This window comes from Galendromus occidentalis, unplaced genomic scaffold (genome assembly GCF_000255335.2).
Source record: "Galendromus occidentalis unplaced genomic scaffold, Mocc_1.1 scf7180000077086, whole genome shotgun sequence".
NCBI classification, from domain to species: domain Eukaryota; kingdom Metazoa; phylum Arthropoda; class Arachnida; order Mesostigmata; family Phytoseiidae; genus Galendromus; species Galendromus occidentalis.
The window spans coordinates 1,027,255-1,053,214 of NW_003805074.1; the positions used below are offsets into that span (position 1 = coordinate 1,027,255).

Genomic DNA, 25,960 nt, shown 5'->3' on the forward strand with positions numbered 1-25,960 from the left:
TCGAATACGGGGTGACGACGCTCATTGACGTAATTCGGTCTCTACCGAACATTGTGCTGCAAGCCTGGTTCATCCGGAATCTCGCGTCGTTTATAAGTTCAAGGGACCCTCGACGTGCTACAACAACGCCAATTCCCTCGGCAGGAAAAAGCTATGGAGCGAGCATCGCGGGGCATAAATCACCGGCGCCACTGACGGCTGCTGAGCTCGCTGACGGAGTTATGCACGGATAGGATGAAATTCGCGGACCCGCACGAGCTTGATTCATGTCGAAGGCGTTAAACAAGAAACCGTCAAGCTCATATCCTCGTTCCTGGACGTCACCATGTCCCACGCCGCTTACACCCACAGCCTTTCAGCCAAAGCGCGTCCTCCGGCCCCCGGCTCCCATTTTCTTCTCTCCCCTGAACCATCATCCAATGTAGCATCGGATGTCCCTTGCATCTGTCAACGTATGTTGTACGTATGGAAATTTCCAAGGAATCTGGGAAGCTCAGGCTCCACAGCACCTATGCCGGTGTATCGGGGGCGTTGGTAGGCGAACTTTTGAGCTGTGACAGCTCTTCGGAGCGAGACCTTGGGGAAAAAATGTATTCACATGGCACACGCATCACCACCACCGAAACATGTTTCTTGCCATCAACGTGTTCCGGTCCCGCTCGGAGATGCAACCCTCGGCGCTTTTAGCTCTCCTGATTTCTTGGAATTTCGACCCGCTGGCGCCGCATCGGGGTCACTCCTGAAGACGCATACCGGACTGCGATTCCGGCGAATTCTCCCGTCAACCTTATAGCGAGGCGCAACGCTTATCGCTCCTGAAATTTAGCCTTCCACTGAACGGAGTATGCGTTCCGGGAAGCTCGACGGAGCGGACCTCCGATTCAGTCCTCTTTTATCTTCCTACAAAGCAACTTCATCTCGCGTCTCGAACAGCGTGTGCAAGGACGAAAGGCCGTGATTTGTCAGAACGAACAAGGACGATTCATCAAAGGTTCCGAATGGCGGTCCCCGTTCCTTTTCCATTTCCATCGGAGTCGACTCCGTTCAGAGAGAGCATTGATTCGCTGTTCTTTTATCAGCAGTTGTCGCACTGAGCAAATCTCATCACAATGATTGCTCGGCCCGGTGATTGGATGACCCGACCGTGCAGCCGATGAGTGTTCCGCGGGTTTGCCAAGCCGGGCGGGCGGGCGAGTCACCGGTGGCGACCGTAGGTGAATGAGTAGGTGGGCGGTGAGGGTGCCTCCCGTCCAGGAGACGGATACCGACTCAACTATAGACAGACTCACGCTCGTTCCCGAGCCGACCGGAGCACACGCCGCGGTACGATCAAGAAGTTCTAATGTCGCGCTTAATAAAACAACAGCTCAGTTACTGAAGAGGGGTGCGACTCTCTCGGTAATTAGAGTAATTTTTCCTAAAACCCCACCACACGCGCCGGTGATGAATTTATTTACGCTTTCTCATTCCTTCGCGACTCGTCATTTTTCCCGAAAGGAAAATCAAAGGATCGCTCCCCCCGATGTCCTTCATTCCAACCCCATTATCAACTCCGATTGGATGCTGAGAATGCTGCGTCGACTCTTCGCAAAATTCATTATCAGCCACGGACGTCTTGCGAGACCAGGCCTTCCGACACGATTCGGAGTTCGATTTCATTTGTCACGTGAGGCTGACTCGCGTTCTTCCGCTCGGCGCCCTCGCTAAATATCCGGTCGGGTTCAGTGTGCCGTCGAGTAGACTACGTACGACGAGCGTTTCATCTTCGTGTTCGGAAGCCTCCAACATCGCTCCTGCGAAAGCGAATCGATCATTATTGCGAGAAAGAGGATGTACTTTTTACGACTCGGCTGTTCAGATCACGACTTGGTGACCTTGTGACAAGGATCAACGGCAGCCGTTTTTTCCTTTCGGGAAGAGCACAGCGGTGGACGCATGCTGATTCGGCGACCTCTGAAGGCCCTCTCGATCGACGAATCAGATTCGCTCGGTGCACACGGGTGAGGTCGGATCGTGTTGGCGATGAACCAACAACATACAGATAGACACAAGCACGCACGCGAGCAAGTCAAAGTTTGCTTGGATCAACAGCAGCGAGGAAAAACAGTCAGCGATTTCCAAACGTAAACAATCGTTCGATTCGGATTCCAGAAGCTTCCCGGAGAACCACGACTAGCCGTCCTGCAAAAATGCATTTAACGAATCGAGCGTCCGATCCGTGTCCGACGGAATCCAGCGGGACGTTTCGATGTCGGCTTGTTTTACGAGTGTAGCCCTCCGTCTCTGAAGGATGGAGCCTGGAACCTTTTGCTGAATCAGCTGAGCAATCAAATTGAAACGATGTCTGCGATGTTGGGCATGCCGGCCTCGAGACTCTTAGTGTTTCGAGCGCCAGATATCCGCGAGCTCTGATCTTCGATACGACCCCCAAACACTCGCCAGCGAGATCGACATTCCCGCAGTCCTCAGAAACCAGGAGGAGAGGAGCTTTCTCGCCTGGAAGAAGACGACAAGTGTCGAGAAATCGCTACAGTGACTCTCTCGCAGAAGTACCCAGAGGGTCGTTCTTCTCAAGTTCCCCATCGGTCAGTGCGAAAACGAAACCCCGCAAGTGGGCGGCTCTAAAGGCGATCGGAACGATGCTTCCGCCATCTCAAGTGGGTACTGATGAAATGGTAGCAATTTCCCGCGAATTCTGCCGACGAAGCAGCGGAGGGAGTCGGTACTGTCGAGGCCGGACGAGGGCTCGACGCCGATCCTTCCGCTCGGTCAGGTGGGTCGGACTGAAACGAGAATGCAATCGCGACAATATGCTAAAGAGATGCACCGCTACTAACTGGAATATCAATCAGAATCAAGTGCCCTCGAGGAAATCTCTGCCCACGTAATGATCGCAACAAAACGCGACTTTCACCCAGCAGGCTGGAAGGTCTGTCCTGACAGGGCTTCTTCGTCGGAAGCGGGAGAATACTGAAAGAAATGAACGCTAATGACTCAGGAATGAAGCGCCAACCCACGCGAAATGAAGCTCGCTGCAGGAAATCGTGATCAGATTATGCCTTAATAACAACTCGCTGATGACGGAGCTTCTCGGCTCTTTGAACGGCTCAAACTATGTGAGGCTACAGCCCCGTCGGACTTGCCGATGATAATCGAAGCAGCGCGCTGAGTTTTTCGTAGATTTTTTTTGCGAAGTAGCAGCTTTCGGGTGGCGGAACGCTGCTCTCGATGATCAGTTTCCGCGCTTCGAGCCTTCAGATGCGCGGATTGATATAAATACTGCTACACTGAGAAAAAATAAGCCTCTGATTTGTTTTATGCAGAAAATCCAATATATTTTCGCGAACTCACATCGTCTCCGTATCTCCAGAGGAGGAACGAATCAAATAACCAACCATTCGATCCATGATTTAACAATAACTAATGTACAGGTGATAATCGTCAGATACTCTCCGATTCCTCCGACCCTGGATGGGTGTTTTTCGGGCGCTCTTAAGGAGGCCTAGATGAACCCGAGACATATCGCTCCATCGGGAGTTCGCCGTCCTTAGGTCGCTACTCTCCGCGACTGCTTCGCAGATCGAATGAGGGAGCGAGCGTGCGAGCGACCGAACGAACGAACTAGCGGGGAAGCGGATGATCGACTGACGTGACCGACCGTCGAAGAACTGATGATACCCTGACACCTGATGAGGAGACGGCAATGTACACAGGTCCTAAAAACGCGATGGCTTCATACGGAAAAGACATATTAGTATGTACTCCGTACGGTCGGAGACGCTTAGTGCCACTTCCGAATTAACCCTGCGACGTGACCTCGGTGAAGGCTTGGACGTTGACCATATTTTCTCATCAGCACACTCCAAGCTAATCACTGAGGAGTCGTCAGCAACTCAGTTCGGGAATTCGGAGTCTTCCTGGACTCGATGAACGCAGCTCGTAGTGAGAAGACTACGGTAACTTCTTGAGAACTCATTCCGCGCACGTTCTAGATGTCGTCGATAATTTCTCAGCCGGGGCTTCTTCCCCAGAGAGAACATGTGGGATTCCGTGACAGCGGGATGGATGATTCCGGATCGACGGGAAACAGGGGCTCATGTTTACGATAGGAATCTCTAATACTCTGACTAAATATTCACAGGGATGCTACTGGCTCGAGAGCTTGATCTCTCTCCTTCTGAGGTATGCAGGTGATTGATTAGGGACTCCGATCGCACGGAAGTTCGCGATGTCGTAATTCTCGATTTTTGCGACACTTGATGCATCACATACGGTGTAGGAGTCCGGGAGGTTGAGCTTCTGCCTCTCTCAAACCGAATGGAAAATACTTTGCTCGACCCGAGTATTCAATCGGTGGAGACCTCTTGGCTACATAGCCTGATTGTGGGTCAGTCGTGGCAGAGTGTTCGATTTGTTCCCATTCCGTGTGCTTGAATCGAGTCCCAAGTGCTTGTCCACAGCTTGAGCAAGGATCGGTGTCGTCCGCCACTCGACCAACGCTGCTTCGGACTCGACTACGCACATCGCAGTCTAGTGGGTAACTTTCGAGGTGGCTGCCAGGACCAGAGAAGACCCGAGGCGTCTACGTCGCTCGCCATCGACTTGTAGTAGCCCATAGAGCGTCGTTCGTTTGCCTCGGCTCCGAATGTCAATGCTGTTGTTGAGAATGATTGAGGATAATGCCAACATCGAGCGCCCTATCGGCGCCCATGCCCGGCAGCGAGAAGACCAGATTCTGTCCGTTGCTCATCGATAACACGTGCCTGTCGTCCATCGAACTCGAACTCATCACCGTCAACGGTACGGAGTTACTGGAATACACGTGAACGATTATTATTGGGCCCATGTCCCGGGAACTTCCCATGCGCGTAAATTCTCCAGTCGTCGGTTCGAAGAAATCGATACCTACCCAAGCATTCCATCAATTGTCAGCTGAGTTTGGCCTTGGCCCAAAGTCGGCAGCCCTGGACTGCAGTGGTTTATGCTCATGGCTTGGGCAGTACAATGCTCAAAGTTGGTCATTCTCGTGAGATCGGGCGGCATTTGTAGCTCTCCAGCGACGTTCTCCTTGATGTCCGTTTTTTCCAAACTCAGTCCCACCACCTGTCGAGAGGGAATTCTTGATACGCGACAAAGCTCGAGAGAACCATTCTCTGTTAGTGCTCGCGGTCGATATTTGAGATGTCGTCGCTCGGAAGTTTGTACTTTAAGCGGTGGATGTGCTCATCTAGAAAAGTCTTTCGCTTTCTTATCCGCTCGTGATCAGGGGAGAGGCGTGAAATGTCGCTAGATATTTTTCGGACTTTACAGCAGCCCATCGGTTTCTTCCGTCGACGCATGGAATAAAACATACCCCGGGCACGGAGCCGAAATTCCACGTCTGTGAGTGCGAAAGACGAGAATTGCGTCGTTGTGGAGAAGGCGGTCGCTGATGATTAGATCGCCAGATGTCCCCTCCGGTCTCGTGCCCACCATTTCTCTCGAAAACACCACAGCGGTGGAAAACAATTCGTTGGATTCATACCTGGGGGGCGTTCATGACTTCCGACATCGTCAGCTGATGCAAATGCTGATGTTCATGACACTCGTGCATCTCATGAGTCTGGTGGTGACCACAGAGAGTGGTGCTATGAGAATGGCACAACGATTCCATTTGCGCGATTTCTCGCGATTTCTTGTTCTCCTGTACCGGGCACTTATTGCGGAATGAGCTGCGGACTCCTTCTTCGGACTCGACCGCTTGCTTTGTAGGGTCGTTCGCCTTCGACCGTACTCCGTTCTTCTGCAATAGCTTGACGGTCTTGTCCCGTTGGTAATATACAGCTGCGAAGATCAACGCGTTCAGGACGAGCAACGAACAGCCGACGGCCACCGTGACGCCTAATGCGGAAGCGTACGGCATGCCTTGCCGGACCAGTAGCGAATCGAATCCGAATCCAGATCTTGTAGGAGTCGTATCCTGTGGAACGAGACTACCGTGAGCTAACTTCGAGCCTCGTCCCAAAGTAGTCAAATTCATTATATTCCTGCTCGCGTTCGCCTCGGATTTCCTTTGGGAAATACCCTGATGTACAGAATCCGGTAGCGAAATCCCTAGGAAATTATATCGATCGATCAAGCTGAGGCAAATTAGAGCAGAGAGAGTATTCGATTGGTCGCTGACAGCTCATATGATATAACAGCTCATGTTCCATTCTGCGACGAGAGTATGATTGAATAAGTCTACATATGTATATAGAAATTAACGAGAATGTCGATGTTGCCCCGTTTGAGGTTGTGAATCCGCTCCGGGACAGAGCCCGCCTAGCATCCCAGCTTGATTGCGCTTTCGATACGGCAATGTATACCGAATAACCCAAGACGGAACTTCAAGTTCGGTATTGATTGATGACCCTACATCAGGTTCCAGATCAGGGAGCCCCCGAGCTCGACCAGCTCGAGCGAGGACGCTCCTCACGAGGAACATGCGTTTAAAAACGAATGCTTCGAGAGGCTTCCTCGAGTTGAGGAGTTCTTCGAAGAGTTACTAACTTTTGCATTGTGAACCGCATCGTGATGATGACGTATAGCGCCCTCAGACTGGTGTTGGAGGTGTGGATGCATTACGCTATGCGTTTCGTCGTCGGAGAGTTGGTGGTGAAGCGTGTCTACCTCCGGACCTCCAGGCCTGTTGATAAGGGAAATATCTTGACATGTGTGATTCGCCGGAGCAGTCCCGCTCGCCGACGGGCCATCCGGGCGCACTCTCGAGGAAAGACCCTCAAACAGAAAAGTATTCAGTTGCTAGCGGCGTAAGACTTCTCATCGAGCCTCACCTATGTAGCAGAGGGATGAGGTTCGTCCACAGGGCGAGTCTGTGAGCGTGGTAATGATCGTCCACCTCGAGTTTGCCGCCCAGAACGAGATGCTTCTGATGCGAAAGCTCGTACTTGGGCCAAAAAGACTCCTGACTCTCGTCAAGAGCTATGTTTTGAGTATTTGAAGGGAACTCTGTCGGTTCACTAGATACGAGCGCTGGAGTCCTGTTGAAAAATGTTGTGAGGTACAAGCAATGGCTCAGCGTCGGGAATCTCACGGAATTCTTGTTTGAAGTCCTCCCTCGTAGTAGATCCCCCGTCGCTCTGATTCTCTTCCCGAACCCGGAAGGAACGAGGCTCGGGCATGGGAGTTGCCTCCAAGTAAGAGGAAGAAAGAGAGCACAACATCCAGTGAGAAGATATACGAACCCTGATTTTACGAACTGCGTCCAATACTCAATGAAGGTTTGTGCGAGTGTTTGATCAGCTAAAGTATAGTTGCCTACGAAAGGGCCCAGCTGTGATTCCACCAGCGGCGCCCCGAAAATGTACACAAGATCGTTCTCGTGGAGGACAGCGTTCGAGTGGTCGTTGTATTCTTGCTGATGCTCCGAGACGTACATGAACGTGCTCTTTCCTCCCAGTTTCGCGTGTAGTCTGGCCGTTTTGACAAGCGGCGCGACCACGAGAGCATCCCCCAAAGCTTCAGCGGTTTCTGGAACGATTTACAATGAGTTCGGCTACAAACAGCGGCTTGGTCAAAACGATCGATTCTGCTTGGCAGGCGTCGCTAGATCCTCACCTCGTGCTATCCTGCTCGGCTTGGGGGCAGTCGAAACCGTCCAGTCCGTGTACTCGTTCAAGACGGTCACGAAAATTTCTTGTCTGTGGTAGCTGTAGAGGTTTCGGACAAGGTTTCGGAAGTGTTTCTTCCTCTGATCACCGTCGATACCGTACACCTCTTCAAGATGGGAGAAATAGTGTCCGCCCTGGATGCGAGAAAAACGCCTCAGACAAGAATTTGAGAGTCTTGATTCGGATGTAATCTCCAGATCCCCACCGCCACGGAGTTGTTCCCGCTTGTGGTTGTTGGAGAGTTCTGCGTCATGGATGGATAAGTACAGCATCGCGGAGTCGAAGCTCCTCGTCAAACTCTGCTCGCCGAAGCAGATTGAGCTCCGGGAATTTTCACCCGATCCCTCTGATCGGGCTTTTTCGAGTGGCGAATATCCACTCCTGCCTCCAATTTTTTTCCGGGGAGGGAGCCAAGAGCTCGAAGTAAAAATATTGTTTGGATCGCGACCGGATGATTGGCGCCGCCACCTTTCCGATTCCTGATTGCGGGCCGTCAAAACACACGTTAGCGGCGACGTCTCATTAGGTATGCGTTTGAGCGGTGAGCTTTTATTCGCTCCATTGCTCAAGAATATCAGAACAGTCCTCAAACAAGTGACTATCGTTACCCCACTCGTTTGAGGGTCGCTGTTTCTCAACTTCTTTCCGCTTCACGGAATATTCGTAGAACCTCGCAGCTTCGGTTTCGATTCGAAACGGACTGAAATCCATCCTGGGGCTGCGAGGAATCCTTATCGTATCGCCTCTACGGCGAACTGTACGGTGCCATGAAGCCAGCTCTCCAGCAGTCGATAAGCAGTCGATACCAGAATGATTCTGATTTTAATTATGAGCCAATCCAGCGGAGGAGCCTGCTGGATGACGCTCGAATTCACGTTCGTGAAGAGTTGTTTCATCACCATGAGTGAACTGAAGCGCTGAGTTTTTCCGTCTTCCTCGAGATATTCTCTGATTCGCTATCATCCCTCTGTTTCCAGCTCAGTCAGATGTCTGATTCCGACCGAAACTTGATCCGGAATTGAGTCGGGTTACCTCGGCTTGATAACAAGGCCTTTGAGGGGAACAACATGCATAGCCGGTTTCGATCTTGATAGATAAAATGTCCGAACAGTCGAGTTGACTCATTTATTCCGCTTCCCTCAAAGTGGGTGTCGACGACTTCGTAGGGGTATCGGACTCGGACCCTAATTTATTCGGGTCCAAATGCCCACGGAGTGCGATGTTCTGCGTAAGCGTCATCTACAGTAGCATTGATGAGTCAGCCCCGGCACGCAATCCGGATGCAATGATCAGTCCATCAGCGCCCCTAAGTCGGACGCACGCTCAAGAAGGTGGTCATGAGTTGACTCGCTGATTGTTTCAGCAAATCGACATAATGGCTTCGTCTCCCGAAAAAGGACTTTGATCAGGGACCTCGAATCTTGGCTCGGTTGGCGATGGCCTCGTTGACGGTCGCGAGATACGCTGGGGAGCTGCTCTGGGGCCGACGGCGCTTACTTGATAACGGGGATAACCGGAGTACTTGGACTGAGGAAACGCAGAGGAGGGTTCTGGCAAGTCGACGAGGTTCTATGATGCAGAATATCTTTGTGAATCATGTCTGGGGTCCTCAATCATTGCTTCTCTGAACATCTCCTCGCTGCAAACATGTGAAGGGCCTCCGGAGTTCAAGCAGCAAGCATCCCGATCCAAACCCGGGCTCCTCCCTGACCGCGAGGAGTCATTTCCGGCGACCTTCAAAACGGAGAGGCGCCCTTGACAAGTGATTCCATCCATATAGAATCCCATCAACCGTCAATCAAGGTATTGCCACTGGAAATGCCTTACGACGATTGTCCGCCGACTTCGCGGCCGCTGTTGTATCCCGATACGGAGACTTGACGGTCTCTACGGCGAGGTCCGAGTCCTCAGGGATCTCGGTCCTTGATACAGAATCAATTCAAAGCCCGGACTTGGCATCGATCAGGGTCGGGCTGAGCTCCACGGCATCCCAGGTCTCAGGTTGTCAAAGCGCGAACCCGGAGTCATCCTCGGAGAAAGAGGCGCAAGGAACATCTATCCTAGATCAGGTGGGATCATGTAGTTCTCGCTCACTGCGCACGTCGATAGCGCTCTGAAAACATCGCTAGAGACGAGCGATGGGATCTCCGGCCACCGAAACACACCAGCGACACGAGGACAACGCCGACATCTTCGAAAAATCCCCATAGCGGTTTGGAATCCAACAATTAGTGGTGGCACGTTTGTTTCCCGCACGCGTATACGATCACGCTTTTCCCGATGAGTGAGGCGATGATGGTGCATGTTTCCGCAGCTATCTTTGAATTTCGCGCCTGGGACTAATACCATTCATGTTCCTTGGAGGCGGAACGCGAATGTTACCATGACCAACAGCTGTTCATAATGTTTTTTCGCCGACATCACCGATGTGAGGAAAATCCTCCACAGCGTATATATACATATGTACATATCCTGACAATAAGCCAGGGGACTCTGGAGGCTCCAAAATGTCACCGACGCGTCGATGAGGGCACACATGCTTATCGAGAAGATCCGCCGATATCACCCAGCAGATCAAGCTCCGCCCATTGTGTCGAACTGATTACACCCCTGGGAAACGATTGCTGCGGCCCCTGTGCATCGTCCAGCTCGAGAATGAAACTTTAGTATCTCTAATACCCGGAAGATACTCTTGAGTCGACTCATTAGACAGACCCGGTTACTCAACAATGACTGACTCCGGCCCCTCATCCTCGCATGCCGACTGCTGCTCTGGATGAACGCACGAGTAATTGGGGGCTGTGACCTCGCTTCGCGGGCCGCGTAAAAATACCTCGCACGCGCAAGAACGGGACAACACTAGCTATTTTCGGCTCCCCTGGGGAAGGCGAGGAAACCCCCGGGGAGAATTGCAAACGGAACCAGGATATCTTCACGCTCCAATCGAGACCAAAATCCGCATGTCACCAGTTCTGCCCAAACTGGGCATCTTCAGACAGTTCCTTGCGTGATTCCTGGAACGGGACGGGGACGAGCTGGGCGGGGGGAGAAATGAACACGTACCTCGTTGTCAGCCATGCCGACGAGAAGCTCGTATGTTTTGAAGAGAGCGTTCGGACCGTGTTCTTCCATAAGTAACGAAGGTTCTTTGGGTATAGCGATTCCATCGACAACAGGTCCGAATGTTGTCAGATATTCGCCTGCGGACAGGCCTACGGCAACGATGTCCTCAGCCGATCTTGAGAATTGCGGAAGAAAAACAATCCACTTGTCATGAACATATTCTACGTCCGGAATTCTTTCTCGTATGAAGCTATCGAATTTCGTTACTGTCCAAGACGTCGTCGTCAGATGCCTTCCCTCGGGCGGGCAAGCGAGCAACAGAACTCATGGGTACCCACCGGCTTTTAAGGCACTCGATAAGGGCTCGGTTGTCTTCGAGTGGACAATTCAGCTCAGTGGCGATAAGTTTCGTGTACTTAACGGAATCTCGGGCCATCGCCCATGGGCTTAGTGCCGAGCCGGACATCAGAATGGCTCTCTGTATCAGACCTGGAATTAAATCAACGTGTTCCTACGTCTTATCACGCGTGGGACCGTCCTGGGCGCTGTGTGAGCCTTCCCTCGCGCCGCGAGCTTCACCGTTCCGAGTATAATGATTGTTCCGTCAGAGGACTACTTGATGAATGTTATTTGTGTCTACATCCCGGTCGTAGATCTTTCTCTCGAACCGAGAGAAAGATCGAGATCTTTCTCGTGTCTTTCATGCGAGATGTCATGATTGCTGCTACATTGAAACGAAAGCCTTACCTCGTGCCATCGGGGTCAGCATGATCAGATTTGCGAGCGCCGCGCCTCGTCCATGGCCGAACACGGTCACGTTCCCGGGATCTCCTCCGAATTCAATGACGTTCTCTTGGACCCAGTGGAGAGCTGCGACTATGTCCAGCAGACCGTTGTTCGCGCCTCGACCTCCACTCTCCATGGGCGGCAAGAAGCCTGGAAATCACCGAAATCGCATTAGCTAGATGGGCCCCGACGCTAACACCTCCAGGTGTCCTCTGACAAGGACACGGAGTTTTTCAGTCGGAACACTTGTAAACATCTGATGTTTCCTCTACGACGCGCACGACGCGTAAATCTTCTTTGCTGCTGCTGCCAACGGCGCTGCTCTCAAGCCGTAGATTTTCGCAGGTCGGATGTCTCGAGGGTGTTTTTTGACTGAATACCCGACTCGTATATGTAGGGATTCTCGTTTGTGTCGTGTCGAGCGTCAAGTGGCTCCTGTTGCAGAGCTGCATGCTGTGTCATTCGAAACTTTTCGCGACCTCCTCAAAGATTTCGTATTTATCATCTAGACGGAAATGACTACCGACGGGACAGCCTCGACGGGCGGCGCAACCGCCGGATGGTCATCCGCGGAACGGGGCTCCTCATCTCGGATGAAGTCCCACGTCTCCGCGGCTTCATCGAGACGAGTCAGCCTCGCACGGAATCCCTCGCGGTATTGCATTGTTTGCTCCATAACCGCGGCGGTTGGCTGCGAGAGTTGGGATTCACTCTTCCCTTTGATGATCTCGCGAGCAAAAATCCGAATGGTAGAAGTTGTCTAATTGGTCCAGAGGCGGTGTTCCATTCATGGAGCTCTAGCCAATTTTTTGCTTCTTCCCCCGCGAATCCTAGAATGCGCGATTTGTTCCCAGCTCCGGTTGTGGCTGTTGCTCATGAGAGCACAGAGCACTTGAACGCCACAGTGAGTGGAAATAGCGCTAGAAGAGAACGTTGCCACCCGCGAATGGCTGCACATTATAACTCTCCGCTGATGAGACGTGGAGCAAATGGAAGCTGAAAGGTGTATGCCTGGCTGCGGATTCCCCCGCGGTCGAGATGAGGCCGCCGTCGGCGGGTCGGTTCGCTCGGTGGGTGGGTGGGTTGAGTACTCGGTGAGTCGTTACCGTAGCCGACATCTAGGGTAACTGAGCTATTCTCTCCAAATCGAGGATCCGGCTCTGCCGGCAGCGAAATATGATGAACGAAGGAGTTTGCGTGTGCCTTCGTACGGGAACTTACTTCCGTCACGGGAAAAAACTGAACCGGGTCGAATCAGGGAGCCCGGTGAATCAGATACCCGAACAGAGAACACGCAGCACAATTTGTCATTTTACCCTTCCCTTGATGAGACAGGAAGAAAACGGAACCGACCGCATATGCGAAGACATCGTTCCATGGAAATTGCGTCTCGTGTGCTATTTACAATGGGAGCGGTGGGAACAAAGAGAACAGACCAGGCTGAGATGGTCGCTCGATGAAGAGTCAACCCACACTTAGTCATCCACGGTGACGAACGACTTGTCTTTCGTGTGATGTCCTCGACCTCCGACCCGATCCGTAGAGAAGTTCCGCCATGCTCAGCTTCCCACAAGCGGGTTCGCTCTTGCTCCCGGAAATCCGCTCGAAGAGACAGATTCACTCCCAGCGTTTGATTATTTCGGAAGCGTGTGAGTATCCTTTTTTGGTCTATTGAAGAAAAGACAGAATGACACTCCGAACTCGCCGAAGGGCGAGAAGTTGCTTCGTCAGATAGAGACGTCACCGCGCGACGTCGACCGGAATAACAAGCGGGACTCCGAGACGGCTCGAAGAACGCCCCGTGAGATCAACTACCTGGCAGAGAAGACAACTAAAAGCCTGTGCTCCTCACTGATCCATAAGATACTCGCTGTTACTTAGCCACGGTGCTCAGGCCCCGCATGAGGAATCCGGAGCCTCCTCTGCCTCCCGGAGCGTGACCCGATAACCGTTCATTGATGGCTACAGCGAACTATCCTCATTCTCGGGAACTTTCCTGCGGGGTCTTCCGTTTGTAATGAACGTAGATTCGAAATTCCGTTTCGCAGAGGAATCTAACTCGAAGACAGCTTCTCGTTCGACTCACGCAATCCCTCTGCCCCATAAATCCTGAACCTCCTGCTCTCCTCGGGCACTCACTGAGTCAGCAGTGAAGTTCCTGTGGCGAAGAGGGAAACAAAGAGGGAGATTGGAGCTCATCGGCAATAATTTTTGACGTCGTCGAAGAAGCTGCGGGAGCCCGAGATTTTCCCCCCGAAGATCCTGGAGCTCTATGGTTTTTTTTACGTGGAGAGACTTCCCTCTCCGGGACCTCATTCTACGGAAACGTCTCCTTCCACAACAGTGAGTCCTGACGGGGAATTTCAATGACGGAGAAAGCGCATCGAAGATTCGCGAAAGCGACAAGATAACATGTCAATGTATGGTTTCATTTATCTCGGACACTTCCTTAGTTGGGACTTTCTCCCGGCTGAATTAATCATTCTCTGTCATCAGTGCCGCTAATATAATTCGCTTGGGAACCTCGTTTCGCGGTTGGGGAACGACCCGACACACTCCATAGTTTCGGACTATACTTGCAGCCGTCGAGTAAATAAACTCAAAATTCTGTCCTCTACGAGCTTGGAGATTGAGTTTCCAGGATGGACGCAGGCGCTGCTCGTACATCGTACGCTTATTCAGCCGGGTATCTGCTTTCAATATTGTTCAGAAAGTGATCAAATTTTACGGAGCTGGGTTGGACCCGGCTTGAACAGTAGTTTTCGCGAGTCGTCGACGACGCTTCGAATCTCTACGAGTACTCATGCGTGCGTCCGCTCACTCCGCACTCAGTGAATGTGCATGTAGGAGTTTTCCTTTACGGAGGACGTAGGAGGCAGGCAAGGGCAGGTCTCGGTGCTCTGTTCGTGTGGCGCTGTTCTCCAGCTTCACTCCTCGCTTCTATCTGTGGTTCCCGAGCGCGACCGGGGCTCGATCGTACAGCCGAAATCACAATAACGAGATCCCGTTGCTCGCCTTTCGCAAAGTGGATCAATGGCCTAAGGCCAAATAACGCTTCGTCTGCGAAGACATCCGTGTTCGTAGGTTTTTGTTTCTTCGCTTGAATGTGCTGTTTGTCTGACTTCGTTCACTCGCAAATGCGCAGAGCCCAAAACCTGGTGGAACCGCAAAGTTGTCGCAATCCACCTTTCCATCGGCTTCCACAAACAACACTGCGCGCCTCCAGTACCAAATCAAACTCCTGTGGGAAACATTTACAACCGCGCTGTCAAGCGGGCTACCGAACGACGGGCTGACGGTCGAAGGGAAATAATGATGTCGGTGCGACGTTTGAAGTGGGTCGAATCTTTCGTTTCTAACTGAACGAACCTAGAATTCCGAGACGGTAATTCAGAGTGACGACGATAACCTCTCCATAGGAAGCAAGGACGCTCCCGTCGTACGCGTTGCCGGAGTTCCATTCGAAGGACTCTCCGTGAATGAAGACCATTACGGGGAGACGATTTTTTGTGGCGATGTTTCCTTTCCGATCCCCTGGAACAGAGAGAATTTTTAGAAATCAATGGGCTCCCACAACAGCTTCCTAATGGCTGTCGTCAGATACTAGACTTATTCATTCCCTTATTCTGCGCAAAGTTTATGATGAAGAGTTGCCTGCTTTAGAGATTCTGTGTCCGTCCGAATGAATCGTCGATGAGCAGGGGGATCTCTCGCGGAAATGAGCCGTCGACGCTAAGCTATTGTACGAGCTCAGGTGAATCTCGAGGCTCGTTCCGTGTCTTGAGAGTCTCGCGGGGGTTATCCAGAAACTGCCGATCGACTCACGTTCATCAAACATTCGTACCGCCCGCTGCGGGTTTTCCGCTCGAGCGATGTGGGGAACGGGAGGGCAATGGAGAGAAGCCGAAACTGCAGCTTTGGCTTCCCGACAGCCGTTTCCCATTCTTCACTGCAAATCCTGAAGCTCAGGGGAGCGCCGTATTACACCTGTCTGGGCGCATGGATTCAACCCGCAGTCTGAGGCTACACACTCATCTCCCATTCGTCGCTTTTCTTCACTTTCGCTTGTCGTCAGTGATCATAAATCGCGGACGCGAGCGATCCTCTAATCGAAACAAGTAGCCTGAGAGAGCTATTCAGAGACGGGTATAATATAATGTGAATGACGCGCTATTGGTATACAGATTTTTCTCATTCTCGCCAGGGACATCCCGTTCAATTCGAGTCCATAAGCTTGTAGGAGAACCGCACAGCGGAGTGTTCTCCGGGGCTGCTCGGTCAATCAAGTTCGCTCCCCTCGAGCGCCTCACCTGCGGGGGTTTAATTACGGTGCAGTGGCACGCGCATTTCTGAAGACTGTTTTCGGTTCGCTTATTCGGACTCGTTCTCGAGAGGGGCGTACATGTTTACCACGACATTGCGAGGTAGCCCGCGGAGACCACGCACGTCTGGAAATCGTTTTCCTTGCATGGAACTCAGCACGAAACAAACGTGGGACTCTCTATATCGCTCAGTGGCTCAGTTAGCGGGAACTTGTGAGGCGGAGCGTGTATCTGTACGGAAGCTTTCCCGCTCACATACAATACGGTCTCCGACGCATGTAATGTCGGCCGGTACAAGAATCCTCAGCGTGATCGCCCCGCCGCAAGCCATCTGTGACCAAGGGTGGGCTCCCCTGGCGATCGATCGATTGCTCCCTAACCCTCTCAGCTGGCCACTCGGTGAGATTCCATGTATGGCTCAGCCGTTTTTTCCATTGTCGCTATCGTCGTCGACGTCTCCGTCGGGAGCTTGTCACTACTGTCTTAGGACGTTAACCATCATGTGGCCGGACTCGATCAGCCGATCATCGGCTGCCCGCACACTCGCACAATTTTTCTCGCCCGTCTGACACGTAACCGAGCACACACAATGCTCAGCCTCTGCGCGATGATCTTGCGGACTTTTTGCAGAAAGAGAAATCTTTTGTTATCTCCATTGGGGGAACGAAACGTTTTGTGCTGCACAAAACACAGCTCGTCTATGTGTCCAGAGCTGGAGCTTTTCTTCTGCTCTCCTTTTTCAGCGCTGTCTCGCTTGTCTTTTCCATCAGAAGCATCGTGATCATCATCAGCGTCAATGTCATCGCTTCCTGTTTTGGCTAAGTGATTACGACTCACGGTAGCGTAAGGAAGGACGGTTATTGGATTTGTCACCTTAATAGTTCGCTCGCGAAAGTGGCACCTCATGCTCGCTTTCCTGGAGCGGTTAGCAACTGTTTTCTTCATCAGGTTTCGGCTCCGAAGATGACGAAGCACCAACCACCCCCGGGCGCCAAGACGAACTTCGTCTTAGAAATGCAACCCGGCCAGGAATGGACTCATTAGTGTAATGACTCGGGGACCTTAGGAATAGTTTTCGCGGGAAACCGTCAACGACGTCGCCGGTGCCGTCCCGGGAGCTTGCCCTCGGCTATGAGGGTGTATATATGGAGTTGTGCGGTAAACAAACATCCGCCTTGGAGCCATTGAAAGGCTTGCTGCCGCGAAAATGGAGGAGGGTGCCAGGAGGACAACATACTACATTGCAGAACAATGACACTTCATGGCGGTTGTTGTGCACTTGCTTTGTTGTGCCGAACAGCGTCGAAGCGGAGCAGTTGTTCGAGAAAGTGAACTCCTCGATCAGACTGTGTCACAATGCCGGCTACTTAGCTCGCTGGGAGTTTTCCCCCGAAATTCTCCATCGAGCCCAATCTTGCCGACACCCTCGAGTTTTAAGTCGCTACGAGCAGCCGACGACCGTTCAGATACCTCGGAGCCGCAGTTTATCAGTTTCTGAATGAAGCGCCTTTTATTCAAGCAATGGTGCAAGATTTCGGCGCAGCTGTTTTGTGGGGTCGCATCTTTCGCGATGTTCGGAACCCCAGAGCATCTGGATCCCGGCATTTCCCTTGGTTCCCCTGTAGGGTCAGATATCGCGGAATCAGAAAAGATGGGAATCTATTCGGTACGATAGAAGGGAGAATGACTGGATGGGAGCTGGAAATGAAAACCAGGGGTGGGCGAGAGGGGGATCGACGGAGCGAACAGCTTGTCGAGCTCAGTCCGCGGAATTTGAATGTTCGAGGAGCAGACGGCGCTGGCAGAGAAGACACCGAACACGGTGGCAAAAAAGTCCAAGGAACGCTGGGAAAGTTTCTAAATATATTTAGGAAATTTGCTCCAACTGCTAGGGTGATTCGTTTAGGCGCTGCGGCCAGCCAGCTCGGAAGGTTGGCAGGCAGGCAGGCGGGCACACATACAGACAAGCGAGCGAACGAGCGTGCGCAGTCTTCGAACACCCGACAGAGACAGACAAGATCGACCGGTAGACGAACTTATTCGCCGAAACGTCGCCCCTTCCCGCAGACATTCAACGATTTCTTGAAGATTCGAGATCGTGCCCGAATTCTCTGCTCCCATTAGGGTTGCCAGCAATGCTAATGCCGTCTCGCAGATACGGGAATTTAATTTAATGACTCCACTGATTCGTCCTTTGAGGGAAACCGGTCGCTTCTCTCGATACAACTGCCAGTGGTCTTTCCTAGGCCATCCGCCTGCGGCAAGAGAGGGAATCCTCGCGGCCAGATATGCTACGCAGGAACGTCTGCCGAAACAGAATATCCTCGTCCACGGCTCCGGTAGTTTGGGGAGCGAATCTGAACCCTTGTGGAGGACCTTCGATGGTGGCATTCCTTTCGAGGACGATGACGTCGTCCCATCACGCACTCGAGGCAGAAAACCTCGAGTTGTTGTCACTCAATACCTCGTTAGCATCGAGTAAAATCGTGGTAATCGAGAACGCCATCAAGCACTACTGGGTCTTTCGTCGCGACAAATAGACGCCATAGGGAGGAGTAGTAAATCACATAGGTAGTTCGTGGGTGGGGAATCGAACAGTCATTTTTCAATATGCATACATTTGTACATATGCATGTATATGCATGCACGTTGGATATTCTCCTTGACGGGAGCATTAGTCATTCTGCGTGGCCTGCTGTGGGCATCTGGACTCCATCAAGAGATGCCGGGACTTCGAGGGAAGCAACAATCGCAGCGACAACTCCGGCCAGAACAGTAGATCTCTGTTCGTGACTCGAAGATTCGGTAAGAGCTCATACATCACTCGATTTTGATGGAATGCGATCCCATGTAGAATTTGCAAGATGAATACGGCCGGACCGATCGCTCCCGGTATGACGCGTTCGCCATCACTTGCTTATGATCGTGGCTGTTGCCCCCTCCCATGGCCTATGAGAGACAGGTATTTCGCCTCCGTACCGGACCTTCACTCTCGCCGATCACGAGAGCTACACACAGCCCCGGACGCAGATCCCAAGCGGATTCCCGCTAAACCCTTAGTCCCAGACCGCTCCTCACAAGTTTTCAGGATACACGGAGGGGAGCATCAGGTTCCCAGTCCGACACTCGGGATTAAGCACCTCAGAGGGATATCAGATTTCGACTACGAATAGTATCGTCGGGGCAGCCCACTTTATTCTCGTTGTATGGGTCTGTCCATGGATATAATTTTTGCGATGTGGCTCGTCGCGAGAAAAAGTTCCACGACTCGGTCGGGTATTTGATAAGACGCGGTCGTTCCCGTGAGAGCCTATTTTATTCCGATTTCTAGACAGCCCCGATGCGGCTGAGTTATTACTTATTACCCTTGGGAACAAAGAGGAAAAAACCCATGCTGAGCAGAAACCTGACTTTCCTTTGCTGCTACCCTCCTCGCCGACTCACTCATAGATGCTGATAATGAGAGGTCCATATTGAACTCGATCATCGAACTTCCCCGAGTGGTATAATGTGAGAACGAGGCTTAGGATCGCTTCGACAGCAGGTTCTGGAGAGAGGATCCGTGCTGTCTGATCGCTCCATGATGTATGCAGGTTCGAGGGAACGTCTTGCAGAAGCATCCGCCGGGATGGCAGTAATTGCATGAATTTTTGAAAAATTCGAGACCTCGTCTCTCTAGGGTCTCTTTTCGGAGCTTGGTCAGCGGTCCATGGCGGATGGTTGACCCTGAGGGGCTTTATAGAATCTGAGGCTCATATTCCAGGAGGTGTCGTCGAATTCCTACTGATCGCAATCTCGAATTAAGTATTGGTACCGACTCTGTCCGGACCGGATGACGGATGGAGCCTCACGATGTCTCCAGGATAGGACAGCAGACAGCTGACCGCAGAAGCCAGACATCGTTTCCTTTGAGAGTCTTCAGAAGGAGAAGATCTCCCTTGAAGATGTTTCCCAGAGGACTACCCGATAGCTCAAAGGCTCATGTCTTGCAGGCAGGAGAGTATAGTCAGATAGCATGTGTCGCCGATCACGGAATTTTTGAGACAATCTGTGAAATTCCGACGTCAGACGACTCCCATTGGCAAGTTTGCCTGGCAACGCAGTTGATCAAAACGGGGGCAATATCAAGTCTAGCTGTCACACAGCATGTATTCCGATCTGGAAGAAGGCTCAGAGATCTGAATGAAACTATTCTCCGCTCGTTTCGACTTTCCGCGTTCCCCGCACATGCATGCCCAGAGGGAACGAACTCCTCCACTCCTGACACACATCACTCCTCACGCTGGTCAGTTCTGAGAACGAGAGCGAGCTCCGATCATTTCGCTTCGCCCATGCGAGCTTGAGGAGAAGTGGATTCCTCCGTCTCCGTGGGGCCGTGTTCGCTCCCGTACTCCTGCAGCCCAGTATATCCACTCCTCGCGCGAAGTCGGTCTCAGCGCCCCGCGTCTCTTTGGAGCGTTTATCGGCACTTCGCTTAGTATTGGGATTCCAGAACTGCGTTTGATTGATTTGGCAACAGAGGAGAATCTTTCAAAACATTTCCAATATTTTCTATCTCACCAGCGGCGCTGCTCCGACACCGCGTAATCTTGGCACCTCTCCCGTCTTCCCGTTGTTGGAGGGACGGGGATCCTGCCTGAACAGTGAAATGTGAACAGTGGCACTTGCGAGAGAGGGGCTTCGACATTGTTCTTCGCTCCCCGAAAGCGAGACGGAGAATGCGATTTCAGAAGTTCGATTGAGGGGGGGGAGGGGAGGGACGAGCAATTATTATTCATTTCAGATGCGAGCAGTAAGACGGAGGAAAAGAGAAATAAAGCTCCGGAGGATGCGGGAGAGCTGACCCGCGAGGCGAACCGCGTGCACAGGGCCTTCCGGTGGCGGTGTCATCTCGCGGCCTCAGCTCGAGCTGGAAAAATCTCGACGAAAAACAATGTGTACTGAAAACTCTAGATCCATTCTACCGATCGCTGAGCGGATACGATGTTCCCCCCTCAATCCACGGAGGAGTATGTTTACGAAGTAGGTATATAAATATAGCGGACTCCGCTGAATCGGTACATCGCTTATCGGATCATCTGCCTATACGGGTGATGTCCCAATCCATTGGTTACCTGCATTTTTGGCCCCAAGGAGAGTGCCCGTCGATGTTCTAGAGGATTCCCGGACCGAATAGAGAATCGGAGAAAACCTTGGGAAGCAGGGAGGAAAGCGAGGGGCATTCATAAATTATTCATTTGCGGTTGCACCCAGCCGTCACACAATGTAAAGTCGTATCATCTTAGCCGCACTCAGCGTCACACTGAAACAGTTACATGGGAACGGAAGGAAAGCTCCGCGTATCTCCAGGATCGATTCGCTCCGACTGAGAAGAAGAGAACTTTTCAAAGCACAAAAGTTCGGGATGTATGAACTCGACAGGCGCCTATCATGTTTACTGAATCGGAACCTCAAATCAAAACGTCCCTCAGCTCCGACTTCCTCGGGTCTCCTCCGAGGATCGGATAGTCCTTCCTTTCTATTTCTTCGCTCGCTATTCCCCGTCCTCTATTCTCCCGTCCAAACAGAAGAGACATCCATCCATACAGCGTCGGATGAACCGATAGGCTGCCGGCGGCGAGCCGGTACCGGTCGAACGAGCGGACACGGACAAGTACCGACGGACAGACATCTAACCTCAAGCGGCTCACCCTTCGGATTCCGACTAGGCTCTGTGTGTGTTCTCTCTTTTCATTGTTCGACTGAGAAAGCCTCCTTCCGAATATTCAACAGACTTGCTCCATTATGCAATTGGGTTCGCGCGGAGGCCTCGCTTAAGTTTCGGAGCATCGGTCCGGATCTTCGTCCCGGCTCTCCATTATTTCCAAGCCGGACGCGGGAAGAAAAAAAAGCGCTTGCGCACACTCGAATGCAGACGTGATGCAAATCTGCAATTCTCATATATTCTCCACGGCGGGTCGGAACACAGTATCCCTTGCCAAGCCCTCGAGATGCTCCCAAGCTTTTCAGAAGCTTTGAAGAATCACCTGTGAAAGCCTTTCGTATGCTTTGCATTTAGTCTGAGTATGTGAGAGCTAGATTTGATCCGCTGTAAATATTCCTAAACTCAATAAATCGGACACACTTCTAGGTCTTCGAATCCGGCGAGGAGACGGAGAACCATCCCTGAATATCCGGGACAGCGGGAAGATTGAATAAAACTTCAACGCAAGACGAGATTTGAGATTGTAGAAGCAGCTGAGTCACTTCCGTTTTCCGCACTCGAGCGGTTGACGGCCTATTACAACTCGAGTTAAGCCTACAGAGCGATACTCAAGACCAAAGAACCTTCTAATGATTCCAAGGACCGGTGAATCAGTCGCTCGTTTGCTCGGGAAGAACTTCTTGAGAGATTTTAATTGGTTTATTCCTCCTTGTTAGAGGTCGGTGTCGACGGCGGGGTTCTTATTCTTCCATCAGCGAGGATTTTTTTTCCAGCGGCGTCGTCGCCCTCCCAGTCGGTTGATCTGGCGAGTTCCGAGTTCTCAATCATCGGAGAACGCTCGAGAGAAGTTAATCCGGTTTGTTTTCGCTATCGACGAGGCGGCTGGCGTAATTCCGACCCCGAACACCAAGGCTCAAATCGAATCGGCGCGCGCTCCGGTCAGGAAGCACGCTTAATTTCTTGGGACGGATTCCCACTTCGAAGCCACTCTTGGCTGCTGGTGACCCCCGTCGAATCGCAAGGAGGGCGCCAGCTGAAAATTCGCGATGTCGAGGCAGCATTTGCTTTCGGGACTCGATCCTTTCCAACTGTGGGTCAGTTCGGTAAATTCCGAAATTCGGTTCCGACGAGGAGGGATTTCTCTTTCCGGAGTGGCATTCGCACCAATTCAAGCGAACGTCATGAGAACAGCTCAGAGAAGAATCCCGCGAACGACGAGAAAGCCGAATGAGCAAGAGAATCGAAAATTGGAATAAATGACTTCTGATATCCACGACGACCGTGCTACACGGGTGTGAAAACTCGACGGAGCTGCTCTAATGTGACTCAGCGGGAAAATTCGTTATCCTTAAGTGCATGTTATTCGCAACGAGCGTCTCCAGTCTCTCCTCACTATGCAGGCGAGTTGAGTTTCAATAGCTGGATGAGCCGGATGTCGAACGAAACTACTCAGTGTGTTCCATCCCAGAACTCCCAACTCGTTTCGCATGGTAGATTTTCGAATCATCTCATCGTTGTTTCCTGTGGTAGTCCGAATGCGCGTAAGAGCAGCTACCGTCACAACCGATGATAGCGACGTGGCTCTCCTATAGAGGAGCACAAGCGTTTTCCTGCTTCGACGGCTGCAGTCCGTCCGTACGCATGACTGTCAATCGAGATGCGTACTCGAAAAGCGTGCTTCGCGTCAGTCGTGCTTCTCGGAGTTCTCAAAATTTCACTCACAATCAGTGACAGATGGCTGAGAGGAGTTCCAGCTCGGCTTGCGTCATCATTTCTGAGCTGAACGATCAAGATTTCGTGGAATGAGCTATGCGAGACCTTTCCGAGAGAAACAATGCTCCCAGGTGTGTTTCTTGATGGTGAACGAGGAGAAACTTCTGAAGAGCGTAATAGAAAGCGTCGGGCCTTCGAAGGTCTGTTCTGCTCGGGGGGAATAACTTCGGTGTCACAACTTTCCGAATGGGAAAGAAAGGCGGCTCGGAATTGTCGCAAAGGATCCCACCACCACCGTTGCCGCTGCCGCCACCACCGCAATCGTACGGTCGTTGAGAGCGTCATTGAGGTTTATGTCGAGGGGGGAGTTGTTCGTGGCTCCATATAACTTGTGAGGGTGGCTGCCCCCTTTCCGAGTCACCGTTTTTTCCTCTCGTCCCGCAAGCCTATCGGGAGATTCTGCTCTTGGAATCCTCGACGGAGAGAGATTTTCATTGCGGATTCCCGGGGAAAACTAAGACACGCCGAGCCCATGTATTTTACCCACCCGGGCCCTCCGCTCTCAAATGTAGAAATCCGAGACTCATAGAGAAATTGTGAAGAGCGAATCTCAAACGTCTGCGAGGTTATCTGAGATCCGAGGAATCACGGCAGAAAGGAAGGAAATACAGTCAGAGGCTCCTTTCGTCTTTGAAGGACATGGTCGATGTGCGCTCTTCAGAGCGCTGTGAGCATCCGACACGAGACAGAGGGATAACGGAAAATGCGCATGAGTCCATAGATGATGTCGCCGCCGGGCATCTTAGTCGCGTTATAAATTTTGCAACTTGGCAAGAAGAGAAAGCGGCCTAAAACGAATCGTTATAACAAGACGAACGCTACACGGACGGACCGATCGGCCGACTACTTCGAAGCCGACCGAGCCTCAGCGCACAATGCCACAGGTGTTGTCTTCGATGTGAAAGTTCGGTTGAGTGGCCAGCTCGAACATCTAGCTGCTGAAGGACCCTTGTCGAGCACGTCCCGTGTGTGAGGGACATTGTCGGAGCCCAAAGGAGTCGGACGCCGGGACTGCGTCGGTGGCTTTTGCAGCGTGGCTCAATCCGTCGTGTCCCGTATGCCGTAATCCCGGAGACACCAAGTCGCCGATCAGGATATCAATTCGCGAGAAAACAGACCGGACTGTGCGAAACTCCGGCGGAAACGGAGGTCGGTCAAGGCCGTTGGAATCTTGAGCTCCGCTCGCAGGCAGAGCCATCGCCCCTTACCACCAGTTTCAGGTCCAGTCTGGGCTTCCGGGTCTGTTCCGGCGACGAATGCGAGAGACCCGATTCTTGAAAGCGGAGGGCAAGGGCGAGTCTTCCAACTATATAAACCTCGTCCCCACCCGTGTGATGGGAGGCTCTCTGGAAAGCGGTTCCGATTATACGTAACCGTCCGGTGAACGATCCGGCATCGCGAACTGATCGGCGAGTTTGCTTGCCTGCAAGCGGGTGGAGAAAGATAGCACGCTTCTTTGCGCAACATTTGCTGTCGGTTGGTCCGGAAAGTGGAGCCTCGCAATATCTCCCTTGCTCAAAACTCGGGAGGAGGCTGTTTCCTGTTGCAAGTCGGTCCGGTAGTGAGCCGACAAGCCTATGAGTCCACTGTCCGTTCCACGCTGGAATACGCGCTCTTCCAGACAGGAATCGCCGGCAGGACTTTCGCGACAATTGAGGAAACTGCTTCAGTCCAAATTCTGAAGTACTCACGAACGAGAGAACGAGCCGCTTGGCTGCTAGGAGAAGTGGAGGTTGCCGCAGCTGTCATCGACGAATAGTCGTCACGCGAACAGGTGTTCGACAAACTCGAAAATCGTGACTTGATTTGGAAATATTCGACGCTTTGCACCTTTCTGCGATGCACGGCTTATCGATACTCATCTCCGACTCAAATACGACCGGATCGATACAGGCGTATGAGATTCAGGGATGATACCCGAAGTGCGCAGAGATCCAATTCGAATATCTCGAAAGCCACCCGTTCCTTGAGAGTGCAGAACCTGCAGAAGGTTCTGCAGTTTCCTCCTCCTCGGAATATTCTCCACGTTTAGAGCATTTCTTTTTCCCGGAACTTTCAAAATTCTTCTTCGAAAAATCAGAACTCAATCAATTTCGTCTCTTCTCAAAAGTTCGCTCCCAGATCGGTCAGCGGTCCCGAATATTCCACTTGTATTGGGGGAGCTGACTTGCTAAGGGACTTTTAGCATTTTGTCCAAACGAAAATTTTGTTACCATCTTGAAGCTCATGTTATTCGGTTATTCTACCCGACTCCCAGCTGAAAAGAGCAGTAGTCTAAAAACGGGACCCAGTCCTTAGTGAGTCGGCTCCCTTAAGCCTCAGTAACGCACATACCGATTGTCGGAGTGTAAAGATTCAAGTACAGACAGTCCTCGCTCTGCTGCTCTGAGTTTCCTGTCAGGAAAGGCGTGAGGTGTTTGAGATGTTCCACCCGGCGTTGAGACATTCTTTTAAGAGCCGCGGTTTCATCCTGTACGTCCGGCGGTTTTTGCGGACACACCGGAGCGAGTCGGTCGGCCATTCGAATTCCTTTCCAGTGTTGAGGTGTTCCGGGCGGCATGAAACGCATCGAACCTGTTGGAGGAGACGCATATGGCACTCCCAGGAACACCTCGATAGGCAAGAGGTCGCCGCCAACGCCCCCGCCGCGGATTCCTCCG

General features: G+C 52.0%; 1 protein-coding gene across 1 annotated transcript; it reads right to left on the reverse strand.

The window, feature by feature from the left end:
• Positions 1 to 5,518: 5,518 nt before the first annotated feature.
• On the reverse strand, positions 5,519 to 25,845 carry LOC100901908 (neuroligin-4, X-linked). Its single transcript, XM_029110729.1, has 10 exons — positions 25,635 to 25,845; positions 14,871 to 15,035; positions 11,463 to 11,651; positions 11,054 to 11,204; positions 10,716 to 10,890; positions 7,600 to 7,786; positions 7,227 to 7,512; positions 6,816 to 7,022; positions 6,532 to 6,667; positions 5,519 to 5,959 (listed from the first exon to the last, which is right to left on the reverse strand). Exons 1-10 carry the CDS (start codon positions 25,819 to 25,821, stop codon positions 5,519 to 5,521), a joined length of 2,124 nt encoding a protein of 707 aa, XP_028966562.1. The 5' UTR covers positions 25,822 to 25,845.
• Positions 25,846 to 25,960: the final 115 nt, after the last annotated feature.

Bases quoted from the DNA above. Each gene is read 5' to 3' on its own strand.
- LOC100901908 (XM_029110729.1), bottom strand. From the start codon at position 25,821: ATGGCCGACCGACTCGCTCCGGTGTGTCCGCAAAAACCGCCGGACGTA. The intron at 7,513-7,599 runs GTGAGGATCTAG...AAATCGTTCCAG, and splicing joins GCCGAGCAGGATAGCACGAG to AAACCGCTGAAGCTTTGGGG. The intron at 6,668-6,815 runs GTGAGGCTCGAT...CCTTATCAACAG, and splicing joins CTCATCCCTCTGCTACATAG to GCCTGGAGGTCCGGAGGTAG.